At 65.4% G+C, this 20,323-nt stretch overlaps 1 protein-coding gene across 1 annotated transcript; it reads right to left on the bottom strand.

The window, feature by feature from the left end:
- Positions 1–3,453: 3,453 nt before the first annotated feature.
- On the bottom strand, positions 3,454–10,025 carry TEKT4 (tektin 4). The gene is made up of 6 exons (XM_032425840.1): positions 8,868–10,025; positions 6,812–6,882; positions 6,279–6,422; positions 5,554–5,776; positions 4,674–4,828; positions 3,454–3,705 (listed from the first exon to the last, which is right to left on the bottom strand). Exons 1-6 carry the CDS (start codon positions 9,399–9,401, stop codon positions 3,489–3,491), a joined length of 1,344 nt encoding a protein of 447 aa, XP_032281731.1. The 5' UTR covers positions 9,402–10,025; the 3' UTR covers positions 3,454–3,488.
- Positions 10,026–20,323: the final 10,298 nt, after the last annotated feature.

Below are 20,323 nucleotides of genomic sequence, written 5' to 3'. Positions count from 1 at the left end.
GGAGGCAGGCCGGAGCTGAGACTGGGCGGAGTCTGGTGAGGGGCTGGAGGCCAACGTGGGGAGGCACAGACCAGGGCCACCATGCCTGCACCAGGCCCAGCCGGTGACAGGGACACCCTCCCGTCTCTGGCCAATGTCTGCCCCCACCTCCCTCTGTGCCATCCCAGGGTTCCGGTGTCCAGCAGGGCAGATGTGCCGTGACCTCCCATGGGGGTTCCTCGGCCTTAGCCCAGCCTTTCGGAAGATAAAGGGCGGACCCTGTGAGTGCCCCCCTCCCCCCCAGGAGTGCAGGAAGGGGCTGGCTGCACCCACTGCGAGCCAAAGCCGAGCCCACACCAGAGCCTGGCCTTGTCCCTGCTCTGGGTCTACACAGCTAGACACTGGGCCGAGGGACCGGGCCCGGCGCCTTGGCCTCTGGATGTGGGAACACGTGATTCCCTGGTAAGCATCCCCCCCACCCAAGCCCGCAGCCTGTGGGGGAGGCAGCAGTCATGGCCTGGGGGACTGATGACCAGGGAGGGTCCCGGACGGAAGAGAGGGAGACAGGAGCGGCCCCGCCTGTGGGGGCTTCCCTGGCCAGGCTGAGGGGGCACGAGGTGTGAGGGCCGTGGGCAGGGCCGCACCAGCTGGAGCTGAGCCCTGGAGCTCCCAGCTCACACCACAGCAGACAGCCCGGTCCCCCCCTTTGGGCACGGCTGTCTTCACCGCCCCCCCGTCTGCAGGGGGCACCGATGGAGGAGGGGTGAAGCCCGAGGCCCTGTGCCCTGACTCACCAGCCCCACATGTCCCCACACCTTGTCAGCGCGTGCCGGGTGCGGGCTTGGCTCTGAGACCAGGCGGCTTCGCCAGAGCCACTCGGGGGGGCGCATGAGGCAGCGCCTACTTCCCAGCACGGCGTCCCTGGGGGGGCCGGTGGGCCCAGGGCAGGTCGGGGGGGCCTCTCTGGAAGTACCCCTATGGCCTCTGCGGCCCGAGCTCTGCTGCTCCCTGGGTCCAAGCCTCAGTTTACCCACCTGTAAAATGGACATCGATGGGCTCAGAGGGGCTGGGGGCGTCCCCTGTGGTGGACGGAAGCAGGAAGAGCCTAGCCACTGGGGGTCTTGGCAGACTCTGGCCATGCTGCAGGCCCCCAATGTCCCTTGCTCTGCACCTCTCCTGACACCAGCAAGCAGAGCTGCCCCCACCCCGGGAGATGGGCCGTCACTGTACTTCCCTGGGGGAGGGGGGACAGTGAGCTAAATTTGCCCTGTATGTGGGGGGTGCCTCCTCAAGAGGGGCAGGTGTGGGATGAAGGGGCTGGAAGGGGCCCTGGGGTCCCTGCGGTCTGGGTGGGTGGGCCCCTGGCTGCAGAGTGTTTGCTTGGGTGCAGGTGGTCAGCAGGGGCTGAGGGTGACTCAGCAGGTGGCGGGAGGACCTGGACAGAAATAGCCTTCCTTAGACACGCCGCCTCACATCTCCGTGACAACAGGAGCGTGGCTGAGCGTCACGGTCCCACGGGTCGCGGCCCACAGAGGGCCACAGCGTCAGCCGCAGGGGGGCTGGGCTCCCTCCCTGTCTCCAGCCCGCTGCAGCCCAGGAAGGCCACACTGACCGTTGACTCAAGCCTGGGCAGGTGGGACCAGATGCCTCAAAGCCTCCAGTGCAGCAGCAGTCCTAGATGGGGGTCCGGGGAGTAGGCCAGGTGCCTGTTACCACAGACTTCACCAAAGGGGGCAATGCAGGGGGTCCTGGGAGGCCTGGACGCAGGCTCCGGAACCCGGCACCATGCGGGCTCACTCACTCACCGTGAGAGTGACCGTGGGGCCAGGCTGGAGGGCTCCACAGACAGGGAAACCCAAGGAAGCCAGGGGTAACCCAGCTGTGCTGGGGCAGCTCTGGGGCATCAGGGGCTTGCAGGGGGAGCGGGGAGGGGGCGACACTGCAGCCCCTGAACATTCCCCTCCCCCCACCCCCACCACGCTTGCCCCGCCCCAGCCCACCCCCCAGAGTCCTGGGATCCACCCCCAGACAGAGACTGAAGTGCGGGCCCAGGGTTGACGGCACCCCTCCTACCGCTCTGGTGGCCTGACGTGACCCTGCTCCCTCTCCCCCGACCCCGGTGGCCTCAGGGCCCCGGGTCCACAGCTGCGCCACCGTGAGCCCAGCAGGGTCAAGGTGTCCAAGGCTGCTGGAGACCCCCGGGCTGCATCGTGCCCTCACCTTTCCCATGAGCCTGGCCAGGCGGTGGGGGTCGGGATTCCGGGAAGCCGTCCCTCAGCTCCACGGCCTGGTGGTCTGTCTCCACAGGAGGACAAACTTTCCAGCTCACAGGCAGCCATGAGACAGCCACAGACAGTGAGCGTGCAGCCCCTGGGGGCTGTGCTGTGCCCTCCCAGCCCGGGGCCCCCAGCCCACCCGAGACAATGAGCTGTGCTCAGCCCCCACCTCGCCCCTCAGATCCCAGCCGCCGCCACCGGGGGCGGGGCCTGGACGAGAAGGCCCTCTGCACAGGGGACGCTGCCTCCGCCCTGGCTACGATGGGGCCAAGTGGCCCGAGCGCACGCAGAGGGAGTTAACAGCTCCCAGCGGCGGGACGGATGCTCCCCTGAGTCCTGTTGATGAGCTGCCCTGGGCGGGCAGACAGTGACCGGGAGCTGTCTGTCGAGGGCGGGGTGGGGACAGTGACAGAGGCCTCCTTGCACGGAGCCCTGACACGGAGCCTTGGACACAGGGCGAGGAATGGTGCGTGGCCAGGTGGGCATTGGGAACCCTCTATCCACTGTACCTCAGCCCGACTCACCCACTGGTTAAGAAGAGGCTGGACAGGACACTGGCTACCCAAGGTGACCAAGGTGGCTAGGAGTGGAGGGCCCCCCCGGCTCAGGGTCCCCAGGCATCTGTCCCCCTGGGTGCCCACCCAGGGCCAGGTGGAGCTGGCAGGGAGAGGCCCCACGGGTCTTCTGCCCACTCACTGTCCCAGGCCCTGCCTGGCGCCCTGCAGGAGCTTTGGGGCACTGCATGGATGCCCGCAACCCTGGGCCCAGTCCCTCGGGGCAGAGCCGGCCAGTCGCACAGGGACAGTGTCCAGGGCACATGGAGGAAAAAGCTGGGGCTCTGGTCATTGCTGGAGTGACAAGTGCTGTGGCTTCTGTGGCAGCAGGAGGGGACACTTCCTCTGCAGGGTCCTGCAGGCGGCTCAGGAGGGCAGAGGGCCCCCGTCTGAGCCTCCGCGGGCTCAGAGCTCCTGGGGGGCCAGGCCACTGGTCCAAGGTGCGCAACGCAGGGGCCTTACAATCCTCTCCAGGTGGTAACCGGGGCCGCCCAGGCAGCAAGGATGGCCCTGGCAAAGGCTCTGAGCCCCCACCTCCCACCGGCCTGGCCGGGTGGGTCTGTAGATCAAGCCCACCTGCCCAGGCTGCAGCATCTGGACTCCACCCAGAACCACATGGACAAGTAGAAAGTTAACATGCTCTTTATTGGAGGGGCACACGCCGTGGTGCCAGCCCCGGTCACTGGTAGCCAGCCAGCTGGAGGATGGTGGGGTAGCGGGCACGGTGGGTCATGCACTTCTGGCGGTCGATGAAGAGGCTGTTGGTCTTGACGGCCAGGTCCTTCTCCAGGTTCATGCGCGTGTCCTCCAGGTTGCGCAGAGACTGCTCTGCTTCTAGAAGCTTCTCCTTCAGTGCCGCAAGGGACACGTTCAGCTCCTCCACCTCACTCACCAACCTGTGGGGCGGGGGGGAGGGAGGTGTGAGCTGGGGCCTCCAGGCTGGGACAGGCAAGGCCCAGGAGCCCTGATGAGGGGTCCAGGCCAAGCTGCTGGGCCGTAAGAGGACCCAAAAGTCCCAAAGGGAAACCTGCCAGCCACGTGGACTGGGCTGGGCCAGGATGCCACACAGGCCCTACGGCATGTGGGAGAGGGTGTGTAGCGTGCCTGCAGGGCCACGGCGCTGGGCCTGAGCTGGGACTTCTCCTGGCCTGCCCCGCCCCCTGGCTGGAGGGGAAAGCCCGCATGGGCAGGGCTCTGCAGGGCTGAGTGCAGTGACACCATGCAGCAATTCTATGCAATGCCAGGGGTGCGCTGAGGCTCCCGGTTCCCTTTATTCCTGGGGCCTGGAGGCCGGCTGGACGGACCCCTGGCCCTGCACAAGGCCCCAGTCCCCGGGGTGTGCTGAGGGCAGGAGGGAAGAATGCCGGGCAGGGGTATTCTGCTGACGAGGGCAGCTGGTACTCGGTAAGTCAGGAACACTAGGGACACGATCCCACCTTGGCTTTGAGCCAGGGCCGGGGCCACTCGTGCTGTCGGGGGTCTGGATGGCGTGCCCAAGGTGGTGTGGGCAGGGCAGCCGGGGGCCTCAGCGGCTCAGCCTCTCAGACCCCGAGATCCCTTTCAGGGACGATTGTGCAGCACGGGGTGAAGCAGGAAGAGCTACGCTGTCCCTGACACTTAGTGCCCGAAAGGCACATCCGTGTCTAGTCGTGCTGGGCGGGGGTGGGCCATGGGGACAGCTCCGTGTGCAAGCCTGTGTGTCTCTGCGACAGGCCTGCAGGCTGCGAGGAGCGGGGTGTTCATGGGGCCCAGAGGCCAAGGGAGGCCCGGCTGGCAGGGGGGCGGGGGTCGGGGGCCAGCACGGAGGGTGGGTGGTGAGCTGTCCCGCTCAGGACCGCCCCAGGGACCACAGCCACGGCGGCACCTAAACTGGGCGGCGTCCCGGCACAGCTCCACGTTGGGCCTGTGTGATCGTTGATACAGACGGGTCTGGGCCACCTTCAGAGGTGCCTCCTTGTCCTTAATGGCCTGCTTCAGTGCTGCAATGTTGTGCTCCTGGTCCGTGACCTCCCGCAGCGTCTGCACACAGGACAGTCCCTGGGGGTGCCGGCGTGACCCCCACCCCACCCCTCCTCCTCGCCGGCCCTGTCCACGGACTGGGGGGGACGTATGGAGGCAGGAAGATGTGTACAGCCACCTCGGCCCTGCCAAGGGCACCCAGAGGGTCGGGGTGGGACAGCAAAGCCTGATGTCCACAGCTCTGGCCTGAGTGCTCCACCCCACCCTGCTGGTCACCAGGCCCCCTACCCTGGTGAAGAACCGAAGAGACGTGGCGGCAGCAAAGGGCACCCTGAGAGCCCAGGGTCAGAGCCCTACCAGGCCCGGCCACCGCCTGCCACCTTCCCTCTTTCTCATGCCTGACAGCCACTCCCAATGTCACCTGGTTTTTCATTGGCTTAGTGAGGGCCCAGGGAGGAGTGCCTGCCTTGAGCCTGGGGTCCCTCAGGATGGACAGGACAGAGGAGGGGCCGGGACCAGGCCAGGGTGTGACCAAGCCAGGGGCGGGGCTGGGCCACAAGGAGTTTGGTCGCTCTGTAGTTACAGATGCTCAGCTCCAGGGACTGGCCTGGGCAGGGGACCGGACGTGGCCTGGGTGGGGCCGGGCCAGGGCGGGGCGCGGGGGCGGGGCCCGGGCAGGCGGGGGCGGGGCCGGCGCGGGACCAGCGCGGGTGGATGTGACCTGGGCGCGGGGGCGGGGCCCGGGCAGATGGGGGCGGGGCCGGGGCGCGGGGGCGGGGCTTCACCTTGTGCAGGTGGTTCTTCAGCTTGTGGCACGCGTCCTCCAACTCCTCACAGCGGCGCCCGAAGGCCAGGTTCACAGCGTCGCACTGCAGCCGCAGGTCCTCGGCCGTGTCCCGCAGGATGCAGTCGATGAGTACCCGCAGGTTGACCGAGGCCAGGCGCTCGCGCTCCGCGCGGTACAGGTTTTCCTGGGTGAACCGGGCCCACGTCTCCGGCGTGGAGGCGCTGCGGGCAGGGACCGGCGGGCGCCGCGGTCGGTGGGGGCACTCGCCAACGGCTCCAGCCCACCCGGCCCTCCCGCGCTCCCCGCTCCCCGAGACCACTGCGCTCCAGCACAAATCACCACCCCCAGCGCGGCTCCGCGGCCCCCGCACACACCGGACCCTGCGTCCCGGTGCCCCCCTCGCGCCCCCAGCGCCCCCGAGGTTGCGCGGCGTTGTGTGGTGGCTGCGCGCCCCCTGTCAGCCGCTCGAGGAGCTGCAGGTAAGCCCCCAGGTCCTGCCTCCCTCCGCAGTCCCCAAGCCCCTGGTGACCTGTGCGGGGCTGGGCGCTTGCGGGGTCCTGCTGGCCGGCCCAGCCTAGGAGCAGAAGAGCTGCACCGAGGGCCTTCCGTGTGAGGGCATCAGGGGCCGGGGACCTGGGGGAGGGTCCCCAGCAGAGGGCGCCGGGGTGGAGACAGGTGTTTGGGGGAGGGTCCCTGGGAGGGGCTGGGGCTGAGGTGGCCCACCTCTCCTCGAACTTGGCAGTGTGCGGGTAGAACTGCACCTCCGTGCTCTGGTTGTGGTAGAGGGCGCAGGTCTGGTCGATGCTGTAGGCCTCCACCTTGTCAGACCAGTCCATCTCACACGTTTCCTTGTGCTCACGGTTCAGCCTGGGGTGGGCGGGGTCTGCGTTTGGGGTGGGGCACTGGGTGCCACCCCCAGGAGCAAGCACACCCCCCCATTCTCCACTGAGAACCAGGCCACCTCATCTGCCCAGTAGGGGGGTCCTCAGGCCACCCAGGCTCTGCCTGGCCAACAGCGTCCAGGAGCACCTGCTCCCTGCCCTGGAAAGCTGACCTGGGTTCTGGACGCCCAGGCCCCCAGGCCATGCAGGAGTCTGCACCCCCACCAGTTGCCCCTACCTGTTCTGTACTCCTGGCTGAGACCTGGGACAAGCCCCCACCTCTCTGAGACTCCGACCTGCTCACCCCAACTTCCTGCCCAGAGCCAGCCCAAGGGGTGAGGAGACAGGGGCGGGTGTGGGACCACTGAGACCCACCGGATCTGGTTCACGGCCTGCATTATGGTCCTTTTTAGGAGCTCCTGAATGTTCCGGATAAGCTCGGCCTCCTGGGGGAGAAGACCCCACTCCCTGGTGAGGATCTGAGGATGGCCAGGCTGGTGTGGGCCCATGGTCAGCCCCTTAAATGCCCAGGCCAACACCTGACCCCTGGCTGGGAAACCTCGGGCTGGAAAGCCAGCTTGTTGACCTCCCGTCTCTTTCCTGGAAGACGAGGGATGAGCCCAGCTCTTTCTCATTGGGTTTGTTCTGGGCTTTTGAACATTCTGTTTGGTGTAGCAGAGCGTGGGGTTTTATCCTAGGGGCTTCTACCAGCTGCTGGGACTGTCACCAGAGGCAGCTCCCACTTGCCTGGCACCCACCCAGCAGCCCCTGGGCTCTAGGGGCCATCCCTGCAGCCCCCCCGCCCCGAGCACTGGTGGCCAACAACACCCTGGGAACGAGGGGCCCTCCCGGCCTGCCCCTCGGGGCCTTGGGCTCAGAGAGGCCCTCTCTCCTCCACTGAGCATTCAAGGGGGACCCTGTGTGTCTTTCTGCTACTACAATGGCTCTGTTTTCTGTGCACAGTCCCCCTCCCCCCATTTGGATTTTGGCCTCCGTCTGGCTCTAAACCCACGTATGTCAGGGTCTGTCCTCTGGGTCTGTCTCCCTGTCCCTGGACCATTGGTGTTTTCACATTGGGAGGGGTGGGGGGAGGGGGTAAGTTTCTTGGCTCAGGGCAGGGGCGTTGCAGCCAGAGCCCTGGGAGGTTGTTGAGCAGCTGAGTGTGGGGGTGAGGTGGTGGGGGACCAAGGAGGGGGTTGGGGCCTGGGAGAGGGGAGGGACTCAAGGTTCTGGGCTGAGCTTGGAGTGTGCAGGGGGCGCCCTGCATCTCCCAGGAATGCCCACACCCTGCAGTTCACAGGTAAGCACCCCCCCCAGGCTCTGAGAGGTGCCTGGAGCAGGGGACTGGCCTGGGCAACTACCTGATCCTTGTGGGGCTGCCCCAAGGACAGGTCCCACTGAGCGTGGAATGGGAAAGACTCCTTGTAGTATGACCATGACCTCCATCCCACCCTCACCCATCCACACTTAAATACTGGGCTGGGCCTGGATTTCTACCACAGGCATCAGGGAAGGGAGCGCAATGGTGTGCGAGGCCTTCAAGAGCTCAGAGTCAGGCTTAATCTGAATGACCTAGGGTGACCTGAGGGGCTTCCCAGCAGGTGCCAGGACCCAAGGGACCCAGGACCCTGGCCCTGCCTGCCTCCCAGACCTCAGACAGCCGCCCACAGGACTCAACTCAGGCCCCTCCCCATCCTTGGGGTGTGTGTGGAGGGGCATCAGGGCTTGCAGATGGACCTGGCCAGACCCCTCACTGCCTCAGTGGCCTCTGAGTGTCCCATCCTCAGGCAAATGTCCCCAACACATGTCCAGGTGTGACTTCTCTCACCCTTACCCCAGGATAAGCCATAATGGGGGTGGGGGCCCTGCAGGGGCCCTGGACATGGGATTGGGGTGAGCTGATGTGAGGTCCAGCTCCAGCCCCCATACCTTCTCAAACCCTTACACTAGGACCTGCCCCCAGGCCATAGTGTCCCCAAACCAGCAGGTCCAAGCTGGGGCCCACCTTGCAAGGAGCTGAGCCTCACCCAGGGTCCACTGTGAGGACCGGGCTCCAGGAAGGTCAGACCGGGCACCCTTCTGGGGTCAGGGATGGCACCTCCGTCCTGGATGGCCTGAGCACTGACACCCCTGCCCTAGCACCTTGTTGGTCCCCAACCTACAAACAGAGCCAGCGTCTCTGTGTCTGGGTGTAGACCTGGGCGTGCGCTCTACACGTGTCTGCACGCGCCAAGGGTTACATGTTCTGCGTATTCCTGTGTGTGCAGGGGGGCACGGGCTCCCCGCGCCCGCGTGCGCCCACCCGGTGTCAGCCCGCATCATGGGGGCACATGTGTGAACCCGCGGCCCTCGGCCCTGGGCAGGCCTCGCTCCCTGGAGAGTGGGGAGGGCGGCCGGGCCTGCGGCTCTCGGGGCAGAAGGGGCCACGCACCTTCAGCAGCTCCATCTCCACGTGGTCGCGGACGAGGTCGGGGTGCTGGCGGCGCTCGCGGCACTGCAGGTTGTCGGTGGTGATGGAGAAGGGCACGGCGGTGGCGTCCAGGGTGCGCTCCAGCCGCTGCTTCTGGGCCAGCAGCAGGTCGGTCTCGGCACCCAGCTCACTCACCTCGTGCTGCAGCTCCGACTTCCAGCAGTGCGTGTCCTGCAGGCGCGCGCCCACCTTCCCGGTGGAATCCTCCTGCGTGCACTGTGCCAGGGCCTCCGTCGCGGCCACCAGCTGCCGGCTCTCATGGCGCTGCCCCTCTGACCGGTCGCGGTCGGCGAAGGCTTGGTGGTAGCGGGCATAGCAGTTCTGGAACCACTCGTCCACCAGGTACCTGGCCGAGCGGAAGCCAGCGGTGGCCAGGCCCGAGGACGTGTAGGCGCCCGTGTTCCGGGCCACGTCGTAGAGCTTGCGGGGCAGCTCGCAGGCTGGTACCGTCTGCGGGGCCAGCTGCTGGGTCAAGAGCACGTCCGTGTGCGCCATGGTGCCAGCCAAACCCGCTCCCCTGCGAGGGACGAGGGACGAAGGAGGTCAGCAGGGCAGCTCCGGGCCACTCTGTGCCCAGCAGGACACTTCTGGTCTCCCGGCGACAGGTACATACAAGCCGTCCTGTTGCTGGGCAACAGGCCCCCTCCCCTAGCAGCTCTCTTAAAGGGCCAGGCAGGCCCCCACCCCACCCATGCTGGCCCACATGTGGCATCTGCCCAGAATTGCACCTGGGACTGTGGCCTGAAGCCAGGCCCCGTTATCCCCTGCTGTCCTACTTGTCCCAGTGGGAAGTTCCCCTGGACACGCAGGGGGGTGGACTTGGCTTTGAGGGGGAGTTGATTGAATTCAGCCTCCGGGGGACACCTTGGAGCCAGACACCCAGGTCTTCCCCACACAGATGGACGCATATCCCGACAGTGTCCACAAGGCCACGCAGCTCCAGGCTCACGGCGGAGGCCGCAGGAGCAGGAAGTATGCCTGGTCCCCAGGGCACAGCTCATCCTGGCCCCATCCTGGTCAGCGAGGCAAACGCCAGGGGCAGTGCCCAACATGACCAGCAGAGGGCAGCATTGGCCGCAAAAATGTTACGGGGAGGGGGCGGGACAGCGGCTGTGCTTGGGCGGGGGTGCCTCCTCCCTCCACGGCCTGCCGCCTCTCCCCTGCCTCCCGTGGCCTGCTGGCCTTTCCCCCCCACCCCTCACTAGCCCCATGGGAGCTCCCCAACAGTCCACCTGCAGGATATGCACGGCCCCTGTCCCACAGCCCCTGCCCCTCCATTCCCCCCACTGTCCCGTCCAACTTGGGCCGCACCAGCCCCAGACCTCAGATACACCACCCTCAGCCTGGCTGTGCCCCCTCCTGGGGTCCTAACCTCTGTGCCCTGATGGCAGGGGCCATGGGGCCCAGCATCTCCACCCCCTGGCACAGAGTAGGTGCTTCATAAATGTGGGCCTCAGGGACAGTCGCCCCAGATTTCCCCAACCAAGACTGAACCTGAGCCTGTCCTCAAGGGCAAGAGGTCAGGGGGGCCTCTCTGCTTTGTGTCTCCTGATGGCATTGGACACACAGGGCCCACTCAGGATGGGGCCAAAGGGGAGACCACTGGCCCCACCTGTCCACACAGCGTCTTTTCCCCGAGGCCAGAGCTGCCTGGGGTGTGTCCCCCAAGAACCTGCTGACCCAGGGAGCTTGCTGAACACGGGGCCAGAGCCAAGCTCGGGAGACCCTGGGGACGTGACCGGACATGGCCCCCGAGGCAGGTGCTCCGGGATGACCGGGCCCCACAGCAAGGCTGGTCCACAGGACTTGCCTGGGTGCCTGTCAGGGGCACTGGGCCCCCCACCCCGGACAGTGCAGATCCCCTGCCTCCCCGCCCACAGTCCAGAGACAGAGGTGAACATGCCACAGAAGATGGCTGGGTTGGAGTCCGGCCCTGTCCTTGTCTACCCTGTGGCTGGGCAGGTGGTCCCGCACCTTCTTCGTCTGCGCAGGTGGGTTATGCCATCCGCTGCGTGGGGCTGCTGTGGATAAACGGCTGGCCCGGTGCCCAGTGCTGGGAGTGACCAGCACCCCCCGGCCCCTTCCCACCCCCCAGCCTTGCGGGGTGTCTGGGCTTGAATCCTCAGTCAGACCGATTGCCAGTGTTGGGGTTCAAAGCAGCAGCTGAGTGATATGCAGGCTTATTGGATTTGTTTCCAAATTGCATTTGGGATGAGAAAATTGAGTCTCGGGACACACTGAGGTACTCGCCCACTGCTCTTTCCCCTGCCGTGTTCAGGCAGTGGCTTGGGACCTGCCGTGGGGTCAGGGAGGCTCTGAGGCCCCCCAACACTCCCTCCAGACTGTGCTTGCACATTCCCAGGGACAGGGAGCTCCCTTCCTCCCAGGGCCGCTCTGGAGGACACATCCTCAAGTGCCTCTGTCTCTGGGGTTGGTCCCTCTCATGAATCCCCCCTGTGGGCGGCCTGGCCTGGGCCTGTAGCCAGGGGCCCTGATCCCTAGAGTGAGCTGAGGCAGGGGGAGGCAGGGGAGGGGATGGCTGAGTAACGATGCCCCCCAAGAGTTCCCTGGGGCCTGTACCTGTACATGACCCCAGGCTGCTACTCTCCCTTTGCACAGAGGGACACTGAGTCACGGCCAGCACAGCGGGAGGGGGCAGTCTGCCTGCTCAGCCTCAGCTCCAGGACCCCAGCAGGAGGAGCGACACAGAAAGGTTGCAGGCCCTGGCATTTCTGGGAAGCCACCCACAGGGAGGGGGACTGGCGGGGCCTGGAGGATGGCCAGACACTGCCCTGGCCCCTCACCTTGGACTCCCAGCAGGCATCCTGCGGGCACCTGGCCCCTCACCTCGGGCTCTCAGCAGGCATCCCGCGGGCACCTGGTCTCACCTCGGGCTCTCAGCAGGCATCCCGCGGGCACCTGGCCTCACCTCGGGCTCTCAGCAGGCATCCCGCGGGCACCTGGCCTCACCTTGGGCTCCCAGCAGGCATCCCGCGGGCACCTGGCCCCTCATCTCGGGCTCCCAGCAGGCATCCCGCGGGCACCTGGCCTCGGGCCAGCCTGGTGGTGGCTGCAGAGCCCCTGACCCCAGCTCTGCCCCGGACACTGGGCAGCCCAGGGGAGGCACACCAGCACTCCACCAGTCTTCATGGAAGGCCTGTGCCCCAGCCCCAGATGGGGCTTGCACACAGTGGCCAGTCCAGAACGAGTGTGATCCATGCCATGCCCATCTCCCAGGCCCCCTGTGGGCACCAGGACTGGGTGGGCCTGGCGAGGAGCCCAGCCCGCCTCAGGCCTGCTTTGTGCCCCCCGAGGTTGCCCAGCTTCACAGACTCCAGCCACCCCGAGGGGCCCAGGTCACACAGCTGTGAGGGGAGCCAGGGGAGCAGACTCAGCCATCTGGCCCCTCAGACCACAGTGCGCCCTCTGCTCTCCCACCCGCCGCGACGACTCAAGGAAGTGTTCAGGCTCCTGGAGTTTCCCCGCCCGTCTCCTGGAGCCGCGGAACATTTTAATCACCGGAGGAGCTGAAGGGTCTCAGACAGCCCTGAGCCTGGCAGATCCCATGTCCCAGTCCCAGCAGGTGCCACCGGGGAAGAGGGAAGACTGCTCCCCACCCTGGGCAGGAGGGAGGAAGAGCACACTCCCTCCTCCTGGTCCAGCAGAGTGTGGACGGGGCCCGAGACCTGGGCTCCGGGAAGGGAGGCCCAGAGGGGGAGGCCCCGGGCCGCTGTGGAGGTCCCCTTCCCCATGACAGGAGGGGATGAGGAGATGCGGGTGGGGGCCAACATGCTGGAGGGGAGCACGGCTGCAGCCGACAGCCCCTGGCTGCCCGCCAGTCCAGGCTCCATGTCCGTCCCTGCACTTGGCAGGAGGGAGGCTGACAGAGGCTGGGGGCTCCCCTCCCTGGGCAGAAGGTGGGCACTCAGGACCACGAATGCTCCCCTGTCCACCCTGCACCTGGGGACACCACTCACTGACCGGGTTCCCAGCCTGAAGCTGGCACTATGTGTGGCCTCCGCTCTGGGCAGCTGTGTCCCCCTGAGGGCTCGGCCCAGCCCCTGGCAGCCTTGAGACATCATGGCCCAGTCACCCAGGATGTCCCCTGCTCCGTGGCCTGGCTCTGCCAAGCGAGGCTTTGGTGGTCTGTGGCGTGGGCGGCAGATCTAGACTGCAGCACCGGAGGCTGCATGGACCGTGCCTCAGTTTCCCCATGTGTGAGCTGGGGATAAAGGCGGTCCCTCCCTTGTGGGTGTTTGAGGATGGAGTGACACCGTGTGTGTGCAGCTCCTGGTGTGGCCTGACCCCTGACCTCGTTCCCACTGGAAGGCTCTTGGTCAGCCTCAGTTCCCAAGAGGTCCTCCCGAGCGCAGTCTGTGGTCTGTCCTGGGCGTCCACCCAGAGAGGGGCCGCGGGGGGCTGGGAGCTGGATACCGTGCCCCCTCACCCTTCGTCACCCCCAGCCCTCCATCCTGCAGAACCAGCTCCCAGAACGTGGATACAATATTCAGAACATGGATACGTCCACGTTAAGGGGTTTTTAGAAGACTCGGCGAAGCTGCAGGGTGTGGACCCGAGCTATGGAGGCAGATGACATCGTGGCGCGGGCGGCCCGGGAGAGGCTCCAGGTGTGGGCCAGGCAGACCGGTTAGTCCATGTGGACGCGGCAGCACACAGACCGATCCCCCTGTGTCTGGTTCCAGAACTTTCTCAGCCCCCTGGATGGAAACGGTCCGCATCATCAGTCACCCCTGCCCCATCTCAGGATGTGCCTGTTCTGCCCGTGTCGTAGAGATGCGATCACACGAGGTTTGGCCCCTGCCACCTCCAGGCACGTCCACGGGGCAGCGGGTGTCGGGCTGCGCTCCTTCTCGCGGCCGAGTCATATTCCCCTGCATGAGTGCGCTGCGGCCTGTTTATCCGCGCGTCCTCCAAGGACAACCTTCTGGCTGTCGTGGACAGAGCTCTTGTGACCTTGGGCACACGGGTTTGTTTGAACAATCGTTTTCAATTCTTTGGGGTACATTCACCGCTTGAAGACTCCCGAAGCCCAGGACTTTGAAAACGTGGCGATGTGGTGAGGGGCCCGAATGACCCGGCGCTGCCGCCCACACCCTGTCACCCAGGGGAAAGTAGAGCACTGGACGCCCAGTGTGGGCGGGCTGTGGGGGAACCCGCACATGTCTGTCCTGTGGCCTGGTCGATCTGTGAGCTTTCTAGAAGCACTTTGTCAGGTGCCTTGAGAGACATGAGCCATCCCAGTCCCTTCATACCCGCCCTAGAGCATGATGGCAAATTGGGGACATTTTTCAAAGGAAAGGGAAATATCACAGTTCCAAGCCACACAGCAGTGGGATTTATAGTCAGAACAAAGACGAAAGAGGCCGCATAACCTACAATTGGGCAGGAGAGCCACCGGGAAGGCTCTGCTCCATGACCCCGGGGCATCTGGGGTCTAGACACAGACGGAAGATGCCTGAGACGTGAACACAAAACAGCGTTCCCTCAGACGTGGAGCACAGAGCCGCCTGGGGCTCTAATTACCCCGTGATGAGTACAGGCTCTGCTTCCCACAGGGAGTGAGCTCCTCGTCCTTGGAGGAGTTCAAGCCACCACTTGTCAGGATGTGGTGGAAAATCCTGGAACAGGACAGGCCGTCCGTGCTGCCTGAGAGCGCGAGCTCCCCACTCCAAGGACGCCACACAAAGAAAGGGAGGGCTCCCTCCAGTCTGTGTCAGAGGCGAGTCCCAGGGGCGCCCCCCCAGCTGTGCTCCATCTGCCGGCCCCGAGGAGTGGCCGAGGCATCAGGGACAGTTCGGGGGACTCCAAGCAGCTCACAGAACAGCCACCATCCCTGCCAGGTGTTTCCGATGTCCACAGGACTTGGGCCCCTGCAGCCGCCCCACACACACGTGTTCCTTGTTCCTGTGAAGCACGTGCCCACTGGCTTCTGGGAGAGTCCAAGCAGCTGGGGGGAGAAGGGGACGAGCCTCAGGTGCAGCATACCTGCCTCGCTCTGCTTAAACACACCTGCGTGCAGACGCGGCCAAGAGCAGCTGCACTGGGCCCACCGGCTCCACGAGGCCGGGTGCCCACACTGCAGCCTGTCCACACTCAGTGCCTGGCCTGGTCTCCTGGACCTGAGGGGCCGCGGGCTCTGTCCCTTCAGCCCACTCCACCGTGGCCTGTGCAGGGCACACAGGGGCTGAGACCCGGGGCTCCCATCCTCGGGCTCCAACGAACGTCCCCTGAGAATGTCGGTAGGTGGAACTCATCATGGAGCCCGTGGGGGCCTGGAGCTGCGCTCCCCACTCCTGCCGGCACCCAGCCTTTGCCCAACCAACCCCCCACTCCAAGCCTCCTTTGGCACCTACCTACATCTGTTGGACGCTCACTCTGGGGGTGCTTTCGGTCCCCAAGCACAGATGAGGAAACAGACACGGAGCTGTGAAGTCACTCCAAGGTCAGACAGCAGGGACCAGAGGACTGGAAGACTCCAGAACCTTCTCCCGGTTCTGAGGCCGGGGCCGCTCTGGGCGCAGCTGTGGGGGGCAATACCCTCCCTGTGCTTAATTCCCACCTTCTGGGGGCTGGGGGGCTGCCGCTGCTCAGGAGCTGAGGGGAGAGGGGGCCGAGGGCCAGCCCCGGGGCCGGCGTGGGCCAGAGCTCCCCAGGAGCAGCGGGCCGGCCACAGACTGGCCACGTCCCCCTACAGCACGTCACTTCACTGGCCTCCAAAGTCAGTTTTAGCAGAATGTTCCCATCAGGAGTTTCAAGGCAGATTTTTCCATCAGGTTTCTTTCTAGAAAGTGAGTCTCCTGCGGCTGCGAGGCTTCTTGTCCTCATTGACCCCAGGGGCCAAGGCCAGAGCTCAACCCCAGTGGGGGGAACCTGCGGGCCCCAAGTTCCCAGATGGACCCCAGGCTCCACGCACCTGATGGGGGGCACCTGTCCCCTCCACTGGGGCCGAGGACCCAGCCTGGTGCTCGGGGAGCTGGAGCCAGACCCCAAGTGGCCCCACATCCTCTGCCATAGGCACAGGGGAACCCCCAATGGCCCTCTACAGCTAGGTGAGGCTGTGTCCCTGCTTGGGTGGGTGACATGGGGGAAGGGACCCAAGCCCCTCGTGGACACAGCATTCAAGAGCCGGTCCTGATTCTCCCTCTGCCCTGCCCCTGCCAGGGGACCTGTGACACACCACGTCCCTGAATGAGGACATCATGGGGCCTGTGACAGCCCACGGGGGACCTGGAGCAAGACAAGAAATAAACCTTTGCTGTGGGAAGCCCTCGAGGTGACCAGACCTCTGTTAGCACAAGGAAACCCGGCCCATCCCAACTGACTCAGGCCCAGCCAGGATCCAGGTCATCCCGGCTTCTCACACCCACCCTCCCCACAATCGTACCCTCCCGGCCCCACCCTGGAATGCCCTCGGCCCCACTTCCTGCGAGTTCACCTCTCCTCCAGGAAGTCTGCCCTGATTGCCTCTCCTACTATCATATCTCCTCCTCTGCCTTCAGTGGGAAGCACACAGGAGCGCCCTGGCATTTATAAGCCTTCGCTGGGAATAAAAGGAACTCAGACCAGCTAATGAAATGAAAGAAATGCCCAGGGCAAACCCAACAGTAATGAGGAAACCAGACGGAAACTTCCCTACCCCTGGCGGTTTTTGAGACCATGGGTTTCAAGGCTAACAAACCCAATGTTCTCTGAGTCACATTAGAAGAGGTATCGTGTCCCAGATGAGGGAGGTGATAACCCTACTCCACACCACACTGGCCAGAACATGCTTGGGAGATTGAAGGAGAATGTTCCAGAAGGTGGGTGTTGGCTAAGTGGGGCATACCCAAGGCACAAGGCAGAGCAGTCCGCAAGGGCAGGGACTGACACCACACCCTTGGGGAAGGATCTACGGAGGCACAACTCTGGGAGGAGGGTTCAGGGCTGGCTGAGAGCATCAGCAAGCTCCACCATGTGGTTCAGCTCCCCAGCCTCTTGTGATGCATGGACCCGCATTCTAACAGCACCTAGGGGGTGTCCCTTGTGGTCTGCCCCTGTGTGTACCATCATCACCCTGGTGTCCTTCACACCTATCACCCCGGGGAGCCTGCTGACCTAGCGTGCTGGTGGGGGCCCTGTGATGCACTATGCAGGGGTACCTGTGCAGGGCCCGGCTGACCTGGGGAACCCGGGCCCACTGCCCACCCCTCATCCAAGAGTTCCTGCAAGAACAGCCAAATCCCTGATTTATCAGCTCAGCTTTATCTCCAAAACCTCCTACAATTTCCCAGAGAACAAAATTAAATACAGGATTTAGGAGAGCTTTTGCGTCTGCCCAAGCAGGGCCAGGAACAGACTGACGTGGCGAGGCCGCCGGTGCTGGGGCTGTGGGTGGGCAGGGGAGGGGGCGCCCCAGCCCCCCACCTGGCCCAGCTGCCCGTCTCCAGGGGCCTGAGCGAGGATGATGGGTGGGCGGGGCCCCGGGCCCTGTTGGGGTGGACGCATGCACGACCCTGTCACGGGCAGGCCAGGATTTCACTTCGCTCCCCAGCAGCCAACCCAAGGCCTGGCCAGGTCAGGGCATCTCCCGGCCCTCAGACCCCAGGCAGGCGACAGGCGAACTCAGACCAGCTAATGAAATGAAAGAAATGCCCAGGGCCCAGGGGGGGTGGCCTGAATGCGCCCCGACCCCAGGGACCCAGCCCTAGGGGACAGCAGAGGGCTGCCAAGAAGGCACAATGCACAGCGTCCCCAAGGGAACCCTGGGCCCCTGGGCTTTGGGACCTTCCCTGGTTGACCCTGACCGCGTGCCCTCAGACGTCCGTGTGGGGGGCCGTCGGGGAGGCTCTGCACCCCACCCCCAGCTCTCCAGCAGCCCCAGGCCAGTTGTGGCCCCAGCGACCTTGGGCCACCCTGGGCGGGGGGCAGTTGTCGGGAGGGAGCAGCCCTGCTCTGAGCCGCTTCTGATGCTAAGAGGCTCCAGAAACATCATCTGCAAATGCTTTTGTGGGTAATGGAGCCGATTAGGGGTGTGTGGGCACCAGATAAGAGCCGGGTGGGTCACTTGGAGGGCAGACACAGAGGATGGCGGGGAATGTGTTCTCTCCCCTTCTCCCTGCTCCCGACCGCCCCTCCCTCTCATCCTGTCCCTGCGGTGCTGGTCGGTCAAGGGCACAGAGCTGCACTGAAGTCAGGCCGCCCCGCGGGCCCCACATCCTACCCATGTGCTGTGGGACTTCCAGCAAACCCCTGGCCTCTCTGTGTCTTATCTGCAAACCAGGAGCCGTGGTGTCCTGGCCGGGGTGTCCACGACAGAGTGTCTAGCCCTCGGCCTGGCGGGCTGCAGGGCTATGGGAAGCCCAGCAGTTCCTGTCCCCCCACCACTGACCTCTCAGTTCCAGGTCCCAGGGGCCCGTTAGGGAGCTCGAGGGAGAAGTCTCATGGCCCTCCCACAGCCTGTGAGGGTCAGGGGCTGTGGGGACCCCCGTGGAGGCCCTCCTCCTGGCAGGGGTGGGGTTGGGAGCCTGACCGTCTGCAGCAGGGTTCTGCTCGGAGGCAACGTTGCCCCCAGGGGACGTTTAGCCATGTCTGGGGGCATTTTGGCTGTCACAGTGGTGGGGGAAGGGGTGCTGCCCAGCCGTCTCCAGTGCCTGGGACCGCCCCACCACGAGGGATCGTCCACCCAGAGAGCTAGCAGTGCTGAGGCGGGCGGGGCGAGCCTGCCCCAGGAGGGGCGCATCGGCTCTTTCCTGCGGGAGGTCCTGACAAAGAGGTGCTCTGTTCATAGACCTTCTCTCTAAGATAACGCTCGGCCAGCAGGAAAGAGGACACGGTGTTCCCTAGAACCGCCAGCCCAAGGGCATCCCAAGGGCATCTGAGGGGTCGGCAGGCCTGTGGCGACACTAGGAGCCCAGGCCATGTGCCCGTGGCCCCAGAGACAAGCAAACAGCCCCGAGCTCCAGTTCCTCTCGGGACCGTGGGGGCCGGGCTCCGCCCAGCGCTTAGCCCGAAGAGGCCCTGGAAATAGATGCAGAGGACATCGGCTGGACAGGGTCACTGAGCCCAGACAGTCCTCGTGTGAGCGATGGACGCGGCGCGGAGCCACGTAGCAGGTGGAACCCGGGCCGCTGGGAGTCACGGTGTCTCCACCAGGAGAAGGAGCAGTGGGCCAAGTGCTGGGAGATCAGGGCAGGGGCCATCCACCCACCAGGCCTCCCTGTTCACCCCAGCCTGGGCCCTCCTGCCCTGCCGGCCCCTCCCCTGCCCGGAGTCCTGAGCACAGAGGTCAGAGGTGGAGCTCAGCCCCCAGGTCATCTCCCGTTCACATTTCTCCAATCCTGACTGTGTGTTGCTGTTTGCAGTGGCCTCAGCTGTAGACGTAGCTCCTGGGCGTGGATGCCCCCCACAGGCAGGCCGCCCAAGGTGAGGCCGGGACCCCTGGATTGCTGGGTCTCGGAGTCCACGGACACCCCCCACCTCCGCCTGGCCCGGCTGCTGGAGGAGCTCCAAGGGTCAGTGCAGACACAAGCGTGGTCCCCAGAGGGACAGGGCCCAAGAGGCAGGGGCTCTGTCGCTGCCCTCCGCACGCCAGGACCTCTGCAGGACCATCCCTGAGGGCGAGCAGGGGCCATGGGGGCTCCCGGGTCCCGGCGCCAGGCCCTGACCCCACGGGCCCACTGCAGACCTGCTCTCTGCCCACTGGAGCCCCTTGGCTTGACCACGGACCCAGCTAACGTCCACCCTCCGGGACCCCTGCAGGGCCGGCCGGTTCCTAAGGATTGGGGTCTTTGTGGGAGGGGTACGTGGGGGGCAGCCCCCCATTAGGGACTGCCCCCCCCCCCACTGCCCCTGGGCAGCTCTGAACAGTCGATGGTGAGCCATCGACCAGCCGCCATGCTGCCCGCACGAAGGTGGTCAGGGCCGGCCAGCCGGTGGGGTGGGCTCAGCCCTCCAGCCAAGCTAATGCACTTCGCATTATTGCCGGTCCTGCTTTCCTGGAGGAGAGCGAGGCCCTCTGAGGACCCTGCCTCTGTGAGGGAGCAGCCGCCTCGTCCTCACAGACACCATTTGCTCGTATTTACTGGAAGCTCCTTCCTGGTGAGCTCCCCCCAACCCCCGGCTCCTGCTTCCACCTCCCGCAGCTCCCTGGCCTCCTCCTCTGGTCAGGCTGACCTCGCGGGCCCAGAGGGCCCAGGTCACTATCTCCAGCCCCTCCAACCTGGGGTCTCCTCCTCCAGGAAGCTCTCTGGGCTGTCCTCAGCTGGGCCTCCAGGGCCCCCCACACCTGTCTCCCACAGCAAGTGGTCCCATGAGCACAAGGGCCTGACAGGCAGACAGACTTACAAGACTCATGGGGCCAGAGGCTACGGCCCCCCCTGAGCTGAGCCAGTGTCCCTCCTCCACGCTGTGACCATTGC

This window comes from Phoca vitulina, unplaced genomic scaffold (assembly GCF_004348235.1).
Source record: "Phoca vitulina isolate PV1807 unplaced genomic scaffold, GSC_HSeal_1.0 scaffold33, whole genome shotgun sequence".
Lineage (NCBI taxonomy): Eukaryota > Metazoa > Chordata > Mammalia > Carnivora > Phocidae > Phoca > Phoca vitulina.
Note: the sequence above shows the minus strand (reverse complement) of the source record. Positions and strands in the feature narration are given on the sequence as shown.

Excerpts from the sequence above, each read along its gene's own strand:
- TEKT4 (XM_032425840.1), bottom strand. The coding sequence starts at position 9,401 with ATGGCGCACACGGACGTGCTCTTGACCCAGCAGCTGGCCCCGCAGACG. Across the intron at positions 6,883-8,867 it reads TGGAGATGGAGCTGCTGAAG|GAGGCCGAGCTTATCCGGAA; the intron begins GTGCGTGGCCCC and ends CTTCTCCCCCAG. Across the intron at positions 5,777-6,278 it reads ACTGCCAAGTTCGAGGAGAG|CGCCTCCACGCCGGAGACGT; the intron begins GTGGGCCACCTC and ends CCCTGCCCGCAG.